Below are 21,542 nucleotides of genomic sequence, written 5' to 3'. Positions count from 1 at the left end.
CATAATTTTTCCACAGATTAACATGAAACATATTATATGCTTATTTAGAAATATGCAGTGTAAAAGGGAGTGACTCCCTATATGCTTTAGGCATGCTTGAAAATGCCTATACAAGATGATTGTCTAAAAATGCTTCCTAATAGCTTTAAATACTCAAAATGAAATGATGGAACTGTCATCACAGCAAATCACATGAAAAAAGAAAAATGATAGCAGCATTAACTGCAACAGCCACCTGCTCCGTAAAGGTTATTAAAATGATAGAAACAGTATGTTGGCTATGCCACAGTATGCAGGCTAAAAACAACAGCAGGTCCAATATTCCATGCTACAAGTTATAATTTATATACCTGTAATTTAGACTATACTATGATTTATACAACATTGATCAAAATGCAGGCTAGAAAGGACTGGCTGCTGACAGGGATACTCATTTAATACCTTGCTATACAGACTCTTCCTTAGTCCCAACTTGACAAAAGGATTTTTGTAAAAGCCTGTGTCAGAGCCTGTGGCTCTGCCAGCTATAAACTGGCACAGGGTCCTATAAACATAATATACCTAACACACTGAGAGATCTGCTCTGCACTCAGCACAGCTGCAGCTACTTTTATTCAAAGACAGGAAGAAGAAAAGGAGAAAGAGAAAGAGAAGGAGGCAGTGGCAATGTCTTCTTCATAAGCAGTTTTAGCATGTTGGAGTTTGAGGTAGTTCTAAATAATTCTGCTCTCCCCTTGTCATGAAAAGCACCCCAGTTGCCTATCTACAGGCAGTACCTAAGCAGAAATGCAACCCATCTCTCCTGATGAAGTTATGCCACTTGGAAAAAGGCAATTCAATCATCCTGAGCCCACGAGCACATTTCTCCAGCTGGGCAGGAAGGATCTTCATGTGGGAGTCTTGATTTCAGGTTCCTGCCCTAGGGAAGCCTAATGTATTTTATCCAAGAATTGTTTAAAGTAAAATAATCTGTCATAGAAATGAATGGAAAGAGGCTCATTTCCAGAGTCAGTACCACTATGGATGGCCAATATAGATGAAAATGCTTACGTTTAGGTGTTCTTGACCGAAAACGATGGCTTCCCACTCTTTATGCTAAGTTTACCCATCTGTAAAGCAGACACATTACAGTTTACCTAACTCAGAGAAATGGGATAATGCAACTTTGGCAAAAGAAAGGCTCCATCACAGTGCTATACTAGACATAAAAAGGTAATATGAATATATGATTTTAAATCAACATTAAAATAGTGTAGACTCTGAGACATTTCTGATATTGCTTTGGCTGGATAATATAATTCTTCTTCTAACAGGTCTCTTGCCGTGCTTGATATTCCACAGAGCCAGCCTGTATTACAAGAGGTACGTAGCTAATCTGCTGAGAAAAGAAATCATAAACAACACTTTATCCTGCATTATTTTATTCATGAGAGCGTTATTCCAGTTGGTTCAATCCTGAAGTATGGGTTGGATCCTGGGATCATATAGTCATGATGATGTAGCCCAAGTTATTCTATTTTAAACATTCTTTAATTACAGAGGAGGAAGGTGGTTACAAAGTCTTTAGGCTGTCTTATCTGTTTTAAAACTTACTTATCATGTTCTTTTTTTTTTTATTTTTATTTTTTATTTATTATTATTATTTTTTTTAATTTTCCCCACATTTCTTCTGTTTTTACAAAGTTGTATAAGGAGAAATCCAATTACATTATTACCCATACTTTCCTAAGTGAGCAGTCTGAGAACTAACTTCATTCACTCCTAATGAACTAACTTCATTGGCAGTTAGTTTCCAGGGTGGAAGTGACAGCATTTGTCTCTCTGATTGTCCCCAGCACAGGAAGTTTGGCTTTCTGGAGCTATCGGAGCATATGGCATTCAGCACAGCAAGAAACAGGAATCTCCTGAGTGAGTTCATGTTGTTTGTTTCCAGGAGCTGGACCAAAAATTTCAAAATATGTACAAAGTGTCCACACACTCCTTACAAGTCAGCCATCACATGTTTTCAGTAGCATTGTTTTCATGGGATAATCCTTATCTATATATAAAATGAAGCCTGTTATCTCTGATGAATGCATTTTAAAGTCCAAGGATAAGCGTGGGTGAGACACAAAGAAGATAGGGAAGATTTGCAGAGGAGTGACAAGATCTGGTAGAAAAGAAAACCAGTTTCCTTAAAAGTGGCTTCCCAGGTGTTATCTCCCCATATAATTTAGCTGTACTAATCCATACTAGTGCAGTATATATAAATTTGTCCTAAAACTTCATTAGACACCATCCCCACTTTTTTTTTTTTTTTTTTTTAAATGTGGGTGGATCCCACATTGACCTTACTAGATCTTACTAGATCAGATACTGAGAGCTGTCTCCCATGAAAGTCCTAGATACTAAGCCACTGTTAAATGTCTGTCTTGTCATAGATTTATTCTGTATGTGCTTGAAACTGAACCATGTCACATATTTGGCAGAAAATGTAATCCTTCCACAAAGGATTTGATCCTCGGTGTGATCCCACACTGCAGGCAAGAACAGCTCTTGGTAAAGCCAGTGCAGTCTGCCCATGTATTTCAGACCCCAAACACGGGGGTTACAAAAGCAAAGTTCCTGTCCCTAATATTCCACATAGCCTAGATGTAATGAGAAGAGATAGGCTGCAATACAAAATACACAGTGCACAAATAAAATGCTTTTATCTGAATTCATATGGAAGAACTGGGTTATTTTTTTAATTATTTTCCAAAAGCCCAAGTAGCATGCAATCAAGCAAACAGAATCACAAGGATTACTAGGGAACAGAGCAAGGCATAGCTCTCAGATGAAGAGGAACAGACAAAATTACTGAATTTATGACAGATTAGGGATCCTCCGCTAGAGCTGATAGCTCCAGGATTCCCCCATCAACTCAACTCCCAGTTCTGAGAGTCCCTCTGACTTCCCCTGCTTCTTTCTTCTCTTCAGATATTTATGGCAATCCTCTCCTCCCTCCTTGCAGTCTTTCTGTCCTTCCTCACTAATGTCTCATCTACAGAGATGGGAGCAGCTGTAATCTGCTCTCAGACACCTGTCTGGCAATACTCCTCATGTGTGACTCCCCATTGCATTTGGGATATATTTCCCCTTTTGCCTTAAACTCCTAGCTGTGAATCTCAGCAGTTCCTGAAAGATTTTAAAGAAAAGGAGAAAGGGAGGCAGAGTGAACCTGCCACTATCTCCTGGTACAATTGTTATCACTCTCCTTTAAAATAATGGAATAAATATTATGAGCATAAGAATCGTCTAGAACAACAGGGGAACCATGACCAATAAATTGTTTGTATTTTCAAAGACAGATCATGCCAGACAAATGTAATTGCTTCTCCACCATTTTCTGGGTTAGTATATGGAAGGAACAGGGTGGCTGCAATATATCTGGGCTGTAGCATTTGATATAGTGACTCACAAAATCTTATTAGAAAAATAATTTATAATGTCTTGGATAAGAGTGCTGTCATGTGGATTGAAAACTGGCTGAAGGAATGTAAACAAAGGATAATGAGTCATGACAAACAGCCCTGCAGTGAGCTGTGAAGAGGTATCCAGTTGGGTTGCCACAGGAATTGGTGTTAAGCCCAGTTTTATTTTACATATTTATTAATGCTCTGGAAAAAGAGATGAACAGCCTGAGAATTAAATTCACAGATGATGCTAAATTACTAGATGTTGTTAACAATAATCAGTACAGAGATATTATATAGAGGGAAGGCAGAGAGGATGGAAATGGGAAGAGTCAGTGACCAGATTTACTTATACAAATATGTGATGAAGGGCTTTCTGTTGCAACTGATATTAGCAGGAGCCCACAGACAAACCAGACAAAATTAATTTGCATCTGGTCTATCAAAGGCTGGACCAGAGAAGTAACAATAAAAACAGCAAACATATAATTATTAGCACACAAAATTTTCCAAAGGACCTGAAAATGTTGAGACATAGCTTCCTACCATTTTACATCTTAATGTATTGACTGTGATGGCTAGTGAAATGCAAGCTCAAGGTCACATTTTCTCATTATTCAATCCAAAGAAAAATTATGCTACCATGTAGATTCATTAGTAAATGTGAATTCAAAGTGTACACAGTGTAACTTTCCAAATGAGGTTATTTAAAGAAAACTTTCAACTTTTTATTATTTATTTATTTATTTTTGGTTGGTTTGTTTATTTGCTTGTCTGATTCAGTGGAAGACAACAAAGTTAAAGGGTACTGAGGAGGACCACATTTCAATGTCACTCCTGCAGAAAACCTCATCATATCAGCTAAAATAAAGCCTCCCATTAAAGATTTTATTACTCTCTACCTTCCCCCCTGGCTGGTAAGGACTGATATGGAAAACTGGAGAACCAGCAACCTGTGAGAGTGTTAGTGATTCACACATGGATGTCTTCAAGTTGTTCCAAGTTATGACATAGGATGACTTCAGCTAGGCACTGAAAACCAAGGCTGGATCCAAGTATGAATCCTGAATGCTTGAAGATCTGATTTCAGGCACTTAGCATGGTACTGTGCAGAGTCTCTCAATGACTGCTGCGAAAGATGAAATGATTCAGCCTTTTGGATCATCTATCACTGCCAGTGGCCACTATGCTTTCATAAAAGTATTTCCAAAGAGACTACTAAGGGAGCAAGGTTAAAAATATCCAGGAGGATTTTAGTTGTAGCAGTATCCAAGTAAATATAAATTTTGAGTTTATACAATGCTATCATTTGCATGACATAAAACAGTACTGTGTGGATGCGCTATTTTTGAAGGGATTGTTACATCTCATAAAATTCTTATGATTGGCAAGGGAATAATCCCCGTGCCTGAATCTTATTTGATGATAACAGGTATAGTTACATTGAATTTAAAGAATGCCTATCAAAGATACTGAATTATACTAAATTCTATTGAATTATATTTTTCCCTTTTGTCTCACGACTTCAGCACATGTTATTTGTGGGATATTTGTAGAGACTTTTCCTTCCACCAAAATTTGTACAGAAGATAAACCCAAATTTGCCTAGAAAACTTGTGTTGAGGTTGTTTCTGGCAGTGATCTGGCAGCTTCTTTATCTCTGTACAGCATTGTGATTATCTAAAAAATTCACAATACTTAAATTCTGTACCATACTATTTTCCGTAGAGGCAATATCCTCAATGCTAGTCTGAATGCTCTGAATTTTAAGTGTCTGGCTCTGGCTGAATTCTCCACATTTTCTGTCCATGAACACGTAGCACATGGCCCTTGATTACTACTTTTAAATTGATCTGTGTCTGCTATGAAAATATATTGCTTTATAAAAGTCTTTCAGAGTATCAGCTTCCAACTTAATGATTTTTCTCTCAAGCTCTGACTTTGAGAGCTTACAGTACAGCATCGTGCAGTCCAGCTACTTGAATCAAATTGAAATCCATCCATCTGCAATTTAGATCCAAATTCTTTCAGTGCTGTTGGCACATCTCTAGGTAAAGAGCAGCTGTTGTCCCGTTAAAGTGACTGTAAATAATTCCAACTTCAAGCTCAGAGAGTGAAACTCACCCTGTTTCACCAGGGACCACTTAATCCCTGGGATGTTCCTGGGTTCAGTCTTCAGGTGGTGGGAGCTGCTTAACTCTGCTGTCATCAGCAGAGCTGTGCTGCTGTACGCCAGGTGAAGACCTGGCCCTAGGAGAGCCCGTGCACAGAAGTGCCTACAAGTACTGGGGCTGCACGCCAGCTCAGCGGCAGAAACGTGTTATTTGCAGAGGGATGCAAGGTCATTGCACTGAGCCAGGAACTCTGACTTATGCTAATGGCACAAGGCATTTGTACCCAGATCCTCCTGGTAAGAAGGTAAAAAGGTTAGTGTTTCTTTCTTGTTTTCTTGTGCCATGACCAATGGCCATCTCTTTCCCTCCCTCCCTCCCTCCCTCCCTCCCTCCCTCCCTCCTTCCCTCCCTCCCTCCCTCCCTCCCTCCCTCCCTCCCTCCCTCCCTCCCTTCCTCCCTCCCTCCCTCCCTCCCTTCCTTCCTTCCTTCCTTCCTTCCTTCCTTCCTTCCTTCCTTCCTTCCTTCCTTCCTTCCTTCCTTCCTTCCTTCCTTCCTTCCTTCCTTCCTTCCTTCCTTCAGTGGGGGGTGGGTTACATGTGTTCTGTAGCCCAAACGGTGCAATACCAGAGAAAGACATATTTACAGCTGTAATTCAATACGTGTCTAAAGGAAGAATTTTCCAATGAAAAGAGATGGGCCTTAACCACGAAGGAAGGTACTTGTTAAAGCAACTATATCAGAATAGTGGATGACTCATGATGTGATAGCACTATTTGAAAGAATGTTTTGAATGGAGCTGTCAGCAAGTATTTTAATAACAAGTCTTCAATTTCTGCTTTATGGAGTTTTTAACCACCAAAAAGAAAACATAAGTAACAAGGAGGGATTTAGGAATTGTTTAGTGTTTGGCTGTTCAAAGAAAGAAAAAGAGCCCTCCACATGCATTGCAGTTAATGAAAATTGCCATCATGTTTTTATTTTTTTTTTCCTCCATTTGCTGATGTTAAACACTGTAATAACGCAAAGTCCTTATGATTTTCTAAATCTCCTCAGTGAGGAGGATATTATCTACTTCTTTAATTACTGAATCTCCAATGGCAAGGAGCTACTACCACCAGCAGTGCCAGCTCATTCAGAGTTCCCCACCTAAGTAAAGGGTTTCCCCACCTAAGTAAAGGGTCTTTACAGTTAAAAATAAAGCTAATCAAAAGGCCAAACTGCCAACAGATGATAGTAAAAAAAAAAAAAAAGGCATTTCACAGACAGATTTTCAATTGTTCATCACCCACAACTGAGATTATAACAAGATTGAAACAACTCAGTCCTCCTTTAGGCACCTAGGATAGAGCCTGACAGCTCAAAAGTGCTCAACAAATATTTCTTGGAAAATCCACCCCTAACTGTGGCTTTGTGTCCTACAACTTTTGTGGCTTGCAAAAGTCAATTGCAAGTCCCCTCTCTATCAGAGGAAAGTCATCAACATCACCCTTTCTACAGAAAACTATAATAAAGCATATCATTATACTCATCTGTGCTCTTGACATTGCTTGTTGCAATGAGAACAGAGGCAGCAGGTATTTCAAGAGACTATTTTTACTACGATGCCAGCAGAAGCAGCAGTAGTCCAGCACTTGGGTTTCTGCTGCGGTATGCAAAACCAGATATCCGTATTACAGCACAGCCCCATCACTAGTTTGAATATTGAGCTCCAATGTGAATGCTGCTGTCTGCATGGCATTGCCTGGGGGTAATGTGCCATTGTTAGTTTAAAAGTTTTTAGAATTTAGATAATTCTAAGGCCAAATCTTAAGCAATAATTCAAGAGCACTTTACAGCTGATAAAAGCTGCAATAACTTTCTCTGAGAACAGAGAACACAGCCCAGAGACCTTTTAGCACATCCCTCCCCAGCATTTGGTGGTATTAACATACTACCTGTTTATTCAAGATGATGTACAAAAAGTTCAGTTAACAGTTCTTTTCTTTGCAGCCCACAGCTGTGTAAATATTATCTCAGCCTCCCCTTTGACATTCATCTAATTCTCAGACCTCATGTGCAAAATGATATAAACTGAGCTCAACAGTGGGTAGCCCACTACTCTGTCCCAGCACACCTAGGCCATGATATCTAGCTTCTCCTGTGACAGCTGTGGTACTGTGTGATGCATGCCTAAAGTGACCTTATCTTCTAACAACAGTTTCATGTAGAAGCTCCTAGATTTTAGCCACAGAGCTGAGTATGGTGGAATCAATGTACCACAACTTGCATCACTACTCTAAAAAAGCAGCCAAACTGCAGCTCTGCGCCATTTAAATCTGTTACCCAATGTCATTTCTATTTTGATTACCCCAGCTCAAAAGCTGTGTTAAGTTTTAGAAACTTCTACCTACCCCTGCTTTCAAGTCAATACTCTTTTGAAGGTTATTTGCCTTTCCTATTTTCTCTGTGGTTGTTAAAGAGATGAAATTCTTTCTGTATGCACCAGGTATCCCTTGCACAATGGGACAGAAATATCGACATTTTTACTTTGCACAGTGGGTCATATTTATGAATTGATGCATGCTTCATCATATCTCTGAATAATGAAACATTTTGGATAGGTACAAAGGGCTGAACTGTTTGCCTGAGTACCTCCAGCTTCCACTGATCTCCCTTCTGAACTTTTTCCAAGCTGATTTTAAAAAGGCAGAGGTTCCTCAGGATCAATGCTATCCACCAAAATGATTTATTCAAGACAAAAAGTGAGGCAAAGCCTCCACTGTAATATGACTTTCCACCTACTCTTGTTCCATAACCACAAAGAACTAATACAAGGCTTGAGCAGCTCAGAGCTCCTATTTAGGTCCACAGAGCTTAACTGAATTTTCAGTTCACACCAATATACCTGGTAGCTGAACTGTAGTGGAAAATTTCTCTGGCATTTTTTTAGGACCTCTGAAGTTACAGAGACAGTGATGAAGATCTTCATGCAGTGTAGATATCACTGTGGCACTAGCTCCTGGCTCCCATGACATCCTGATGCAATCAGTGAAATGGAACTGTGCTACCCTCAGCCCATTTGAACTTTAGGTATACACAAAAATTGTCATTATGTTAAGAGGGCAGTGAGGATTACAGTATAATAAGCTTTGGAGACCATGGACTTTCTCCTAAGCTGGGATCGAATAGGAGAATATAAGGTCAGGGGAATGGACCTGCAGATCCTCTGCAGTGATAGGGCAGGAGAGAAGGAGCAGCAGCAGTCTCCGGGTGGGTGATAAATTCACCTTTTCTCTTAGTCTTCTTTTGGTAACTTTCTGGGAATGAAAACTGCAGTACCTCAGCCTGATTTCACATTCTTTAAAACTGAGATCCAGATGCTCTGCCACAAATAAATACTAAATATATAAACACGCAAGTCACCATCTATGCTTATGTTCTCCCTCAATGTAACTTATGTAGATTGCTGCCTATGTGCATAGCTTTCATTACAAATAAAACATAAAAGCCAATGCATATCCTGAAGAGCTATTTTTCTTTATTGCAACACCATTACATGAAGCCAACTAACATAAACAAAGATTGGACTTGGCTGTTTTTGAACAAATAACCATTTATTGTCAAGGCTTTTCAGAAGCTTTCATTTTCCTTTTCGAAAAACATGATCTTGTGCCAACCTAACAAATGTGTAACATTAAATAATAAGCAAAATAATGGGGCACCCTGCCACACTACTTTATAGAAAACTCTAGACTGTCACAGTTGTATAAATCTAAACTAAGACAGAAACCCAGCTGAATAAAGAAGACCTATTAATGCTAGAACTGGCATTAGGATGCCCAGGAATACCAGTCCAAGGCCAGAACAGTTCATGTACTGTTCTCTGATACAGCTTGGGGAAGCTTTTCCCTGGACCACCTGGTGCACACTGGCAGAGAGCACAGGACAGAGCTGTCTTAGCCCCAGCAAACAGCCATAAGAGTGGTGGTTGGCAGCTCCACAGAGCTGTGAAGACCTGCCTGCTCGTGCCATCCTCTACCCCGCACTGGGTGAAGCTGTGGCCCCGGGTGCTCACTGAATGGTTAATGTCACCAGAAGTCTCCATTTTGAAGTTATCTGAATCTCTTAAACCTAGCCTGAAGTAATCACACAACAACCTATCCATTAGACAAAGAACAGAGATTGTTCAGCTTCCTTGTAGAACAGCTAAACAGCAGCTTCCTTCCTGCCAGTGATTATGGTTGTGATTAACTGCACAGTTCAAGGTGAAAGAAGAATACAGTTCCAGGCATATATGGTTTCCTTTAACCTCAGCAAAACACAGTGCCAGATATTTCAATTAGTGTGTACCAAGGTCACAAAATCAATTTCTTATCACCCCAAAACACACATACTGTAAATTTCATTTTCAAGCCATAATCTCTAAATTAAATCTGTGTACCTAAAATATATACAGTGCAAAATTGTAGTCCTTCAGCACCCTCCTCCTCCTGCAGCCAAGCAGCATTTTCACAAACATCACCTGGCTTTGTGCTCTATATTTAGAACACAATGTTTGGTTAGATTCTAATCTTCTTGGAGAACGTCATTATCTCTTTCTTTGGCAAATAGAGGCCCAAAGTGTCAATTACCTTCTTAAACTCTTTTATACGTACAGGGTTGAGCAGGGTGTGATATTCTGTCTGCCAACAGCTCAGCCGGCAATTTTTCACAGTCATACACAGAAAAATTGTGCACCAGCATATCATCCTAGATAAATTACACATTTCAAATGAGGTTACAGACAACTTCACCACTCCTGGCCAGTTTATGTTGGAAGGGGTGGGGAGGGGGTGGGGGGGAAAAGCAACAACAATCCTATGGAGAACACTTTTCCATTATTAAACTATGATTTATTCAACAGAGACAAAAGAGTATGCCAGACTGGTGGGATATTATATGGGTATCAGTGTAGCTACATAAAGATGACATCATTCTCTCTTAGGTGTGTAATTCTTTATGATACTTTGTTAGGTGACTTACACTAAATTCATAGCCCCAAAGGCAGATGCAGAATCTGATAGGTGTAGTGAACTCTACTATATGCTTTTTATTCACATATACATAGATCAGTGTGTATACATTTGTGTACATGTCATATACATGTAAGTATATCCAGAAGTTCTGGAAATATCTTCCATCCCTTTACTTTGGACCAGTGAGTAAGAAGAATGTATTGTTATTGCTGGATGTTTTTGGATTGTAGCATTGTAGATGCTAGAGATATAGAAAGTCAGTTATGTCTCTGGTAGGCACAAAGTGAGCAGACTTTGAGATTATAAGTTTTAAGTTCTTTAAATGAATTTTTCCTACATCCTTTAAACGTGGACCATATTGATTGATTCCTTGGACTATAAATCAGGATGAAAAGACTATTTTCTCAAGAAAGGAAGTCAGCATTATTTGGCAAGGGTTAAAGCACATTTTGAATTAAACAAATAAGAAACTATCCATGTGCAGCTGATCAGCTTAAAAGTTTGGGTACATTTTTGAGAGAGAACTATTTTTCTACTACCACATCATCTACACACATTCAAAAAAAAACCTTTTAGTTGCAAACAGGACTAATTTAAAAAAGAGACTGGATACGATTAAAGATATAACAAGAGGAAGTTTAGTTTAGTAATCCGTTACTATGTTTTAGCCATGCTCAAAGTAGCATTTCAAAAAAAAAAAAAAAAAAAAGTAAACAGAAAACATGGAACATTTTGTTTTGTTTTGTTTTGATCTGTGAATGTTACAAGTCTAATACGGGCTTGATCCAAGCCTTATTAAAGTCAGGGTCAATTTTACAAATGATTATAGTGAGCTCTATCTCTGGCCCAGGAATACAGTATTTTCTGCCAGTAGGAAGCAGGGCTATCCCTCTGAAGATTTCTCTCTATCTCATTCAAGTGAGAAACTGTAAGATATTTTTTCATACAAGTGAGCTAACTGAATTTGGCACTTTGAATGCATAAAATGTTTATGGACTTTTTATGGACTCAGCCATTTTAGGAGGTAAGACAATTGGAGTAGGATAGCCTCCACTGTGTCTTATTCAGCATGAACATTTTGGTACTTCAAATATCCTGCATCGCTTTCCATCTGACTGATGTTCTTATGCATAGCCAGGCACTGCTGTAATGCCCTCTTCCCTTTCAAACTCCTGATCTACTCTTAAAAGCTTCATGTAAAATATACTTTCAATAGTAGCTTGTTACAATAAGCAATTTCAGTTAGTTATAAAAAGTAAAGTCAACTGTACAAATACTGTTTTGATTAACACTTTTAGCAAAGAGTATGTCTATTTTAAGGAAGATAAACATATGTCAGTCCTTTGCAACTGGAAGGCAATCATGCAACTGCTGGTTAGTCCCCAGCAACCTACACACACCACAGCTATCAAACCCTTACCAAAAATTACACAAAAGTGTAACTTATGCATGAACAGCCAAAAGTCATACACAAAGAAAGTATCCACAAAACAAGAAGTGCCACCAAAACTGTAGGTCCCCAAATGGCCAAGAACCTGCTATGCTAACTTAGAGTCACAGAATCACTTAGGTTGGAAAAGACCTCCAAGATCATCAAGTCCAAACATTAACCTAGCAAGTCCAGCTGTTCCCAGGCAAGTAGACCATTATGCACAGGATAGAGAATAAAAAAATCCTCCAGGCTAATTTGCCCAGGTTTTCCTATTTCATAATCTGCCTACAGGGTTAATAATGAATGTTGAGCAAGATACCTCAGCTGGGTAACAATGTACAGCTCAGCAGTCAGTCCCTGTGTTTCAGGAAAAGGTGAAAAACGTTCGCCTGTGTTATGACCAATGCAGATGTAGATAAGAAGTAAATTTATTGTTTCCCAAAGAGAAACACTGAATGTATGGACTTAATTAAAAATATAATAACTACATATACAACAAACACGATGGGGCCTTGTAACAGTTCTTGGGACCACCAAAAAAGTCAGACACCTAAACACAGAGTATGAATTCTGAATATGAAGATGACCTCTGCCCTTTCATACAGCCCAAATTCTGGTTTTACCATGCACCACCCTGAAACTGGAAAAGATATGGCAGAATTTGGCTGTAGAACAGCAGTCTAGAAGACAGAGGGGCAAAAAGGAGAAGGGGTAATGAAAAGTGAGACAAGCCCAGAAGCTATGAGGAATGTATAAAAAATCAGGGGTCTGCTTTGCTTTGCTGTGTAGCATATCCCAAGTTTTCCAAGCTGTCACCCACTGTGTTGAGCGCCATCATTTGTGTTTGGCTAAGGCATATTTCTCTCCTGCTGTGTTATGCTAGAGCAGCTGCAATTTGCCTTTTTATAGCTTGTGGTAACTGATAGCACTGAAATGAATTTAGGAGGTATGTGGGTTGGATCTTCCGTATCAGTGATTTCAGACTATTTGGTAAACAAAGAAGTGACATCCAGTGATGTATGCCTGCTGGTAACAACAGAAAACTCTCCTCTGGTGAACCAGCATTTGTATCAGATCATCTGCTACCGAAAGACACTTCTGAATATAATGAAATGATTGTACACAGTGTTTTTTACAGGGTCTAATTAATTTGAAAGGTAAAATTTCCAAACTCTATATAGTTTCCATAAAACTATAGACTACTTGATATTTTGTGCTATATTGAGTACTATAGAATGACAATGGTGACACTGGTTTATCAAAACAAATTCAGTGAATACAATAGAAGTTGACTGTGGGACACATCAACATCACCTTATAGCAAGAAGTTGGAATCTCACAGGAAAGCTCCTTCTAAGAGCTGGCAAAAGCCAGAGAGTTGGTAGTATGACCGTCAGTAAAATAAGAAAATATATTTATGTTCAGATTTTGAGTAGGCTTTCATTTTGATTCAGCTGAGTTTACATAAATTGCTCTGTGTTCTCAGAGGGATTCCATATTTTGATATAAAATACCACTTTTCACTGATGTATTTTTTGCCTCTGGAAAATGATAAATCCTACTGTACTGGACTTCAGAAAGAACGTCAGCGTCCTGTTACAGTGCAAAGTCGCCCTGATAGCCTAAGTCCCTGCTCACTATTTCAGGAAGAGCTGTAACTATTTTACAAGCAAGACTGATTAATTTTTGCAGTATAATTTGCAAGTGACTTTTATAAGGGAATATGTGCAGGGATATCTGGAAGGGATATTTTGTTAAGGTTTTTCCTGCTTGCCTGCCTACCCTCCTGGAACAAACAACACTGCTTCATTTTCCTTCTGTATTTTACAAAGTTAAAGTAAACACTGTGATCACACTGTTTACTTTAATTTCCTACAGTGTGCCAGCAAAGCAGCAAATTGGCAGTCAGCAATCAAGAAGCAGCCAGTATTGAAACAGCAGAGCTGCTTGGGAAAGCATCAATGATGCCAACTCATTTTTCCCTCTGTTTTAAAAATAAAATATTAGCTTCTTTGAAGTCTTACTTCCACTACTTCCACCCCAATCTTCTCTAAAGGATCTGATTTTTTTTTTTTTTTTTGAGAAGAAAACTGGGATTATAAGCAGCACATAGTTTATATGGCTGATTTTTCACATAAAGAAATAGATTACAAAAGTGGAAAATATATGCTATTTGTCTGTACAAAACCCACGGCCTTTTTTTTTTTTTTGACAAAAAGAAGTTAATTTATCTATAAATCAGTCTTATTTTTATATATACACATATATACTTTTTTTTTTTCCCCCCAAGAGCTTTAGCTATGAAACTTCATTTACATATATGATAATGTAAAGCTAAAGCCTCATACATTACATTCAGAGTACACATCTGCCCAAAAAGAGTCCTAAAAATAAAACAGTTTTCAGAGGCCATTCTCTCTCATTTTATATTATATAAAACAAGAAATATAAATACAAAAGAAGAATGGGATATTATTTCATACCTCAGAGGTGTAAGGCTTGACAAGGTGACTCATTTATCTTTTTCTAGAAGATATTCTACAGAAGGAATTTATGGCGATGCAAGTTATAATTCCAATATATAAAAGAGGCCAGATCCTACAATCAGTTATTCTCCTGACTATGTGCATTCCTGCACATATTCTTAGTGAGGACAATGAGATTATGAAGAGAATTAGCTTTTTGTTAGATTGGCCAAAGTATGCCAAAGTCCAAAACATGACCTAATTTAAAGTGGTTGAAATCTTATGGGAAAGATTGTAAGAGGATAATTATTTTAAAAGCCATGACTTTGACACCAGGAAATTAAATTCATATCTATATGTCTTTATCTATACACAGCAAATCCAATAATCTTGAGCTCTCTACAGTCACTTATCCAGCTGGCAAAGGGAGCAAAGTAAAAACTAACAAACCCCATTCCTAAGGTATGCTGACATCAGTGATTCATGATTCATCAATAATGGTGCTAGAAAATAAATGTAACAGGGCATTATTGCCTTTTGCAGCACAGTAAACACAAGGGAAAATGTCTAAGTGTATCACATTGAAAAGACAGAGCTAGCAAACAAATAACTTTTACAAGTATTTAAGAGGTGTTACAAGCAAGTGAAAGTAGAGAAAAAATAGTGAATCCTCTAAATACATTGAGAATGTCTCTGTAAATAAAAAGGGACACTTTTCCAGCTATATAAGCTTAATAGAACTAAACTGAAAACTAGTATGTTTTTCTTGTTCAACGTTTTTACAAGTAGAAGGAATTTGAGTTACTGGTTTCAGAAGAAAACCTCAGAACAACCAGTGCTGCAGTTTAACTGCCTACCAGGTAAATGCACTGAAGATGGTTCTGCACTATGCAGAATTATTAATGTTGATGACAGTAATTATGACTCTCACAACTCATCTAAATAACAAAAAGGGCAAACACGCAAATATAACACAACATATATACTCTTTAGAAAATGCCTGTATTAGCACATAATTGATGATCTCCTTTGAAGGTGACTCGACTATCATTGTAAAAGCCTAAGATTATTAACTGAAGAAAAATGGGTAGCTATCTGTAGAAGAGCAGATACACCTGCAGCATTCCCTATACAGAACAGCAAGATCTAATACATCATTAAATGACTGAGGCTTTGCTTTACATTTTCATAGCTTTAAACTGTTTATGATAGGGTTTAGCCTATATTTCTAATCCTTTTTAGAGCCTATCCAATTAAAATTCAGGTTACTTGTTTATGCTATTATAGGACTACTGCACAATATTAATAACGCACTCTATAATATGCTGCCCTAGAGAAATGTAGGCTCTCTTTCAGGGACAACAGCCATACTTTTCTGATACAAGCTTTGCTACTTAGCTTGAGGGTAAGTGACTTTCGTGGTTGTTGAGCTATTTTACCAGAGAAAATGTTGGTCTCCTGACCTGAGGCTTGCTTCAAACCATTGACTCTTAACTGCAAAGCAGCACATACAAATCTAGTAACTGGTTTGCTTGGACAGATATTGGAAAATTTGATAAAAAGATTAAGTTTCCAAACATTTAGTACTATTTTTAATAAACAATTAGACGATTTACAAGTTTTGTGAGTGACTGACACTTCTATTTCACCATACTGAATTTTGTTTAAATGACCAATAAGTGTCCTTCTGATTTTTAATGTATATTTCCCCAAGAAAATAAAAGAGAAAATGAAAGTAAAAAAAAGATACTGGATGAGGACAAATAACATGGAAGGCAAGATAAATACATCCTTACATGTGTAGATTTAAGAATGCCATACTTGACATACATAATTTATGAGTTTAATAATATCAATGAGGGACAACAGTTACGTTTTTTGTAACTTAAGTTGATGACGCATAATCACAACTTTCTAGAAAATTACTGACAATGTGGTGTATACAAGACTGACCTATATTTATGGCAAGTTTAGCATTGTATTAAAGAAATATGTTTATTGACTACATGGCATGTGATGCAAAGAAGCAGCTAGGAAAACAGGGTTTGTTCAGACTTAAGAACAGGAAAAGGAGAAATCTTATTGCCATCTACAGGTACCTAAAGGGGGGCGGTCACGGAGTTCATAGAGAAGATGAAGCTAAGCTATTCTTGGAAATTTAGTAAGGGATGAATGCATTTGAGAGCAGAAGTTACAACAAGAAAGACTCCAGCTAGGATCGGTTAAATGTTTTCAAAGTTATGGTAGTCAGCCAGTAGAACAGCCAGTCCAGAGATGTGTGCAATCTTCATCCTTGGAGATGCTCAAAACTTGGCTGAAGCCCCAAGAAACCCCAAGTTGGTTCTGTTTTGAATGAGAAGTGGACCAGATGACTTCTAGAGGTCTCTTTCAAACTAAATTATTCTACAATTTTGTGATTCCTTATTGTTTTTTATTTTAGACTGCAAAACTTCTGTCTAAATATTCCAAGTTTATAAAAAGCTAGTCAGCTTTCTTATGAGGATGTCTTTGCATTCTAAATTTTCCAATAAACAGGCTTCCAAATATACCATAGTGAATGATCCATACAACAAACAAACAAACAAACAAAAAACTAAAGGTGGGGAGCTTGTCTCTGCTCATACTAAACTGAAGTGCCCATTACTGCTTAATCTCCCAAGATGCATGAAACACAAAAACTAACTAAATGGCTGGTTAATATTCATAACTATTTCTCAGGACACTAAAAACTGACAATATTCATTTAGCAGTGGAAATAAGTATTAGAGCTACACATAATAGAGGACAACTCAAAAATGAAGAAGGGGAAAATATAATTTTATTTGGATGGAAGACAAACACATCCAGAAGCAGACCCCTCTGGAGGATTTCTGGCATTTTTCCCTTGCTAGCAGCCGAAGTGGAAAAATGAATATTAGCTTCACATGTGGGCATTTCCCCATGGTGCACACACCTCCTCAGTCTTCTATCATAGCTCAGGAACAGTAGTTTTTTAATCATGATTAGCAGCTGGGAAGAGTGAGCTACTACTGTGTGTATATGGATGAGATGTGCAGGTTATAAAATAGCAGTTGTGTCAACCCCAAGCCTTAGAAGTCTGAAGTCACAAGGGCAATTGCTGAAACTAAATCAGAGAAGATACATCAGCATCTCTATGGAACCATAATGCACCAAGACTGAAGCTGGAAAACAGGTCGTATACAACTGAGATGCATGTTATGCCATGTTAAAATAGTAGCTTGAGGCTGTAGAATTTCTGTAGAATTTCTCAGAAACTGCAAAAACCTTAATTTTTGGCATTGACAGCATGCTATCATAAGGTGTTGTACCATGAAGTTTAATCCTTGAGTTAATGGGCTCTTGAGTATTCTTTTCAAGCAAGCACATCACAGAAATACATATAGGCAAAATCTATTTACCGTAACAGAAGGTTATGCCATTTCCTGTATATCCTTGGGCGCAAAAGCAACCTTGTGTCCCACCCTGAACTTCACAACGTGCATCTTTGTGGCATGTCATGTTGCAGCTTGCAGTAGTGTAGCCATAGTCCAGCAGACTGGAAACCAGAACTGGAACAAAGGAAAACCATATTTGTTTCTTTATTTGAAAGCTTCATACTGACCTCTAAAATCAAATCTGTGCAAAAGGTTTCCATGAAATTGGGATATTTCTATAAACGTAATGTCATCACAGAGTCAGCTGTATTGCAGGATGGGGATATGGCCATCAACAGCAGTGGTCTCTAGTGAAACTACTCGGGCTAGCAACAGCAGACATGGGAGAATAAGAACTTGCGTATATGTTCAGCTAGTATTAAATTGGTAAACAATGTAGAAGTTACTCAGTGATCTGAGGAAAATGTTTGAAAGGCTTTCAAATATTTTTATTACTTTCCACTAAAGCACGGACATTTATTTGTACTCTGAATTATATATGGAGTGTAATACAAACTGCCCTACACATATCAAGTGAAAATATCACAGAGGGTTCCCAAGATCATTTAACTTTTATAAGCATTTCCATACATATGTTGCTTACACACATGCATGGTCTGAGAGATTAAATTGACATGTCACAGTGTTTACAACATTGTGGCATTAGGGTTTAAAAATGTCTCCAAATTATTTAAAAGTAGTCTCTTAAAATACCATTTCTATGTTATAAAGGTACTGCCTTCTTTTTTCTATCCGCTGAACAATTCCCACATGATATAACTACTTTCTCATTGTATGAATGCATATAGTTTCCAACACAAAGAAAAGAAAGGAACCTCTCCCTGTGAGAAAACTAACAGCTCACTGAATAATTATACACACCCCATAATGGGTTAGAAATGAGGCAGTTAACTCAGAAGGGAAAGTAAGTTTCTGAATTTGCTCTTTATAAATGGTTAGCTAGACATAATGAAAGTTGCAGAACATGAAGCCCATTTTAGATGCTGTCTTCCCCTGCAGTTCTGCTTTTCCCTACCCAAATATTATTTTGGATATTTGCTAGCCTAGTGTTACAGTTATAGGTTTCATTGCTTCAGGAAATCTCATTGAGGTGTTGTTTTCTTGAACAAATTAAAATTTCATGAAAATTTCAAAAGATTAAAAGTCACACACATTTTTTTAACAACTATATATAATCCAAATCAATTTATGTATCACTAAGTTTCATCTTCTCTGTTTTTGAAAGAGGAGACAATCTCTCAAAGATTAAAACAGAAACCTGTAGGATTCTGTTGCCATTTTAGTGTTCATAACAAGTGAAATCTAAAAATCTCCCAAGCAGAGAGTGAGAGAGGGATTTAAGATAAAACCAAAACCAACAAACCAGCCAAACAAAAAACACTGAAACCCACAATATTTCTGTTTTTACAGAATAAAACCAACAATGAGACAAAGACTGGCATTTGTGGGATTTGGTTTTCGGACAACCATAACAGTGGGATTACGGAAGCCTGTAGCAACCAGCACAAGTCACAGCTCTGTGGACCTTGAGTCCTTGTACAAGCAGCCTTCCATTACCTCCAACACACTCATTTCTCTCCAGCCCCAGCACAGCTGTCCCCATAGATTGTCCTGCAAGACCCCACTCCCTTCCCACTTGCCACTCAGTCCCTTGGGAAGGAGATTTCACCTACCTAGGAATGGAAGCAGTTTCATTGGTGTTGCCGTTGCTGCGTGGCGCCTGGTGCAGAGCCCCCGTGTCACAGAAAAAAACTCTCTGCCTTAAAATGTACCACCATGTGCAAAATATGCACACATGCCTATTAGGAAAATGATGTCTTTGTGCAAGTGCTGCCCTGACACTGCCCTTTATCCTGAGCTTCGCGTTCCCAAAAGATACTGAGACTCACAAGCAGGACATGGAGGGCTGGGAGGGGCTGAGAACCTGGTGTTCTGACCAGTAGGGAATAAATGAGAAAGGAGTAAATGAGAAAGTAAAAGAAGCAGCAGTCTGGGTCTCACAGGAGGTGTCAGAAAAGATGCAGGAGTGAATGAGTTAGAGGAGCATGGATTAGAGGAAGTTTTTGGGAGAGTTCTCAGGATAGAGGGAGGAAGAGAATGGAAGGGATGAACGGTAGCCTCCTGGCAGAACGAGTGAAGGAGCAATAGAAGGATGGTGAAACAAATCAGGGAGGGTGAGGAAGATGTGGAAGAGATTAGTAACTAGCTAGGGTTTACAAACTCAGAGGTAAGGGGCTACATGCTTCCTTCCACCTTTTCCTGGTAAGCCCCAAGACCCTTTTTTTTTAGGCAATCCTGCCTGACTGTGATTTTCCTAGAGCTTTCTTCAGTTTTGAGATAGATCCTTTCTGCAGCCAAGAAATGTTGCTTTAAGGGTAATGGCCTGTAAGGAGGTACAGGAAATCCACTGAACTCTGCTTTGTGAGGAAAACAAAGAGATATTGGCAGGGAGGAAAGAGGCAGGAAAGCAATTGTATGGCCGGGAATCTCAGGAGCGGAGGAAGAAAAAGTTTCTGCAGATTCATGGAACTGGAGTGGGGTGTTGTATAAAAATATAGCAAATTTGGTAAAGCATTTGGCATGTCTTTTTGTTAAACATGAAAGCAATTATAGCATCCTAATCAATGATACTTGATACAACGATACTAATGTAGTTTTGGATGATGTGCATGCCATCATTTCCCAGCTTCCTGGGGATGACAACTTATGCACTGAAACGCTGTAAAGCTTTAGAATTGATGTATGTCAGTCTTCATAGATTCAAAGCAAAGGGAAACGAACGAACAGACATGCTCCTGGAAGACTGGAGAATCTCTCTAAGTAAACAAAATGGATGAAGCTGTAGAACATAATTGTGGTTAAAATATCTCACGTCTGACTATGAATTTTTCAAGTTGAGATTTTGGTAGGCAGCAGATGGGGAGGCATCAGCTTGCTTATAAAAAATATTCATGGATGTGGATCTGGCAACATTTTTTTCTAGCTCTGTTATGAATTGTTTGCTCACTATTATTTTCCTGCGTCATTATTTTTGCTGGCTAGAGTTGAATGGGTTAACATCTGCTCAGGCCAGGGAGGAGTGAGGCATGTAGAAACAGCACGTAGGTGTCTAGCTGGCACAAAGTACTTATGTAGCACCTTGGCAAAGAGAGAGGAAGCTCCAGTAACCGGATGTTAATTTTCGATGAACCACAGAATAATGAACAAAGGGTCCAGGGTGTAGGAAGGCTGTTTTTCTCTTGTTTGACTTTGTGTGTAGGGGGGAGGACTTAAAGGGGAAGAAAGGAAGAAGCTTGTTAAGCTTTCCCATAATCTAATGTGCAAAGACACAGAGGAACAGAAAGTCAGATGAATCAACAGAAGCTTTGATCTGCTTGTCCTGTCCTTCATGCTGTATCGAGAGCTTGGCTTGTCTGCACTAACTTGCAGATCCTGGTGCCAAATTGCAGTTGACTCATAAAGGTCTGGTGTGGAAAGCCTATAATACTGCAATTACATCTATTTGTCCTGTGTCTTTTTATTCCCTCAAATCAAGCTAATCAAGATGTTTAAGAGTAAGACAGACAGCAATACGTTACAACCTAAAATTCAGACCTTAAGCATTGAAAACACATTTTTGGAAAGTCGGAGACAAATGTTTCAGTTTCT

General features: G+C 38.4%; 1 protein-coding gene across 3 annotated transcripts in view; it reads right to left on the bottom strand.

Annotated features, from left to right (window-relative positions):
* ADGRL4 (adhesion G protein-coupled receptor L4) overlaps window positions 1-20,277 on the bottom strand; it is a 77,552-nt gene extending 57,275 nt beyond the window's left edge. The window contains exons 1-2 of one of the 3 annotated variants that reach the window (XM_082766400.1): window positions 19,568-20,277; window positions 17,859-18,008 (exon numbers count right to left, since the gene is read on the bottom strand). In XM_082766400.1, the coding sequence (XP_082622526.1) occupies window positions 17,859-18,008; window positions 19,568-19,589 (172 nt within the window). In that variant the 5' untranslated portion in view covers window positions 19,590-20,277. Of the gene's footprint in view, window positions 1-17,858; window positions 18,009-19,567 lie in introns of those variants that run through there. The other 2 variants (XM_082766399.1, XM_082766401.1) reach the window with 2 other exon arrangements.
* Window positions 20,278-21,542: the final 1,265 nt, after the last annotated feature.

Source organism: Aythya marila (genome assembly GCF_965140915.1).
Source record: "Aythya marila genome assembly, chromosome: 8".
Classification (NCBI taxonomy): domain Eukaryota; kingdom Metazoa; phylum Chordata; class Aves; order Anseriformes; family Anatidae; genus Aythya; species Aythya marila.
The sequence above is the reverse complement of the archived record's forward strand: the minus strand, read 5'-3'. Positions and strand labels throughout refer to the sequence as shown.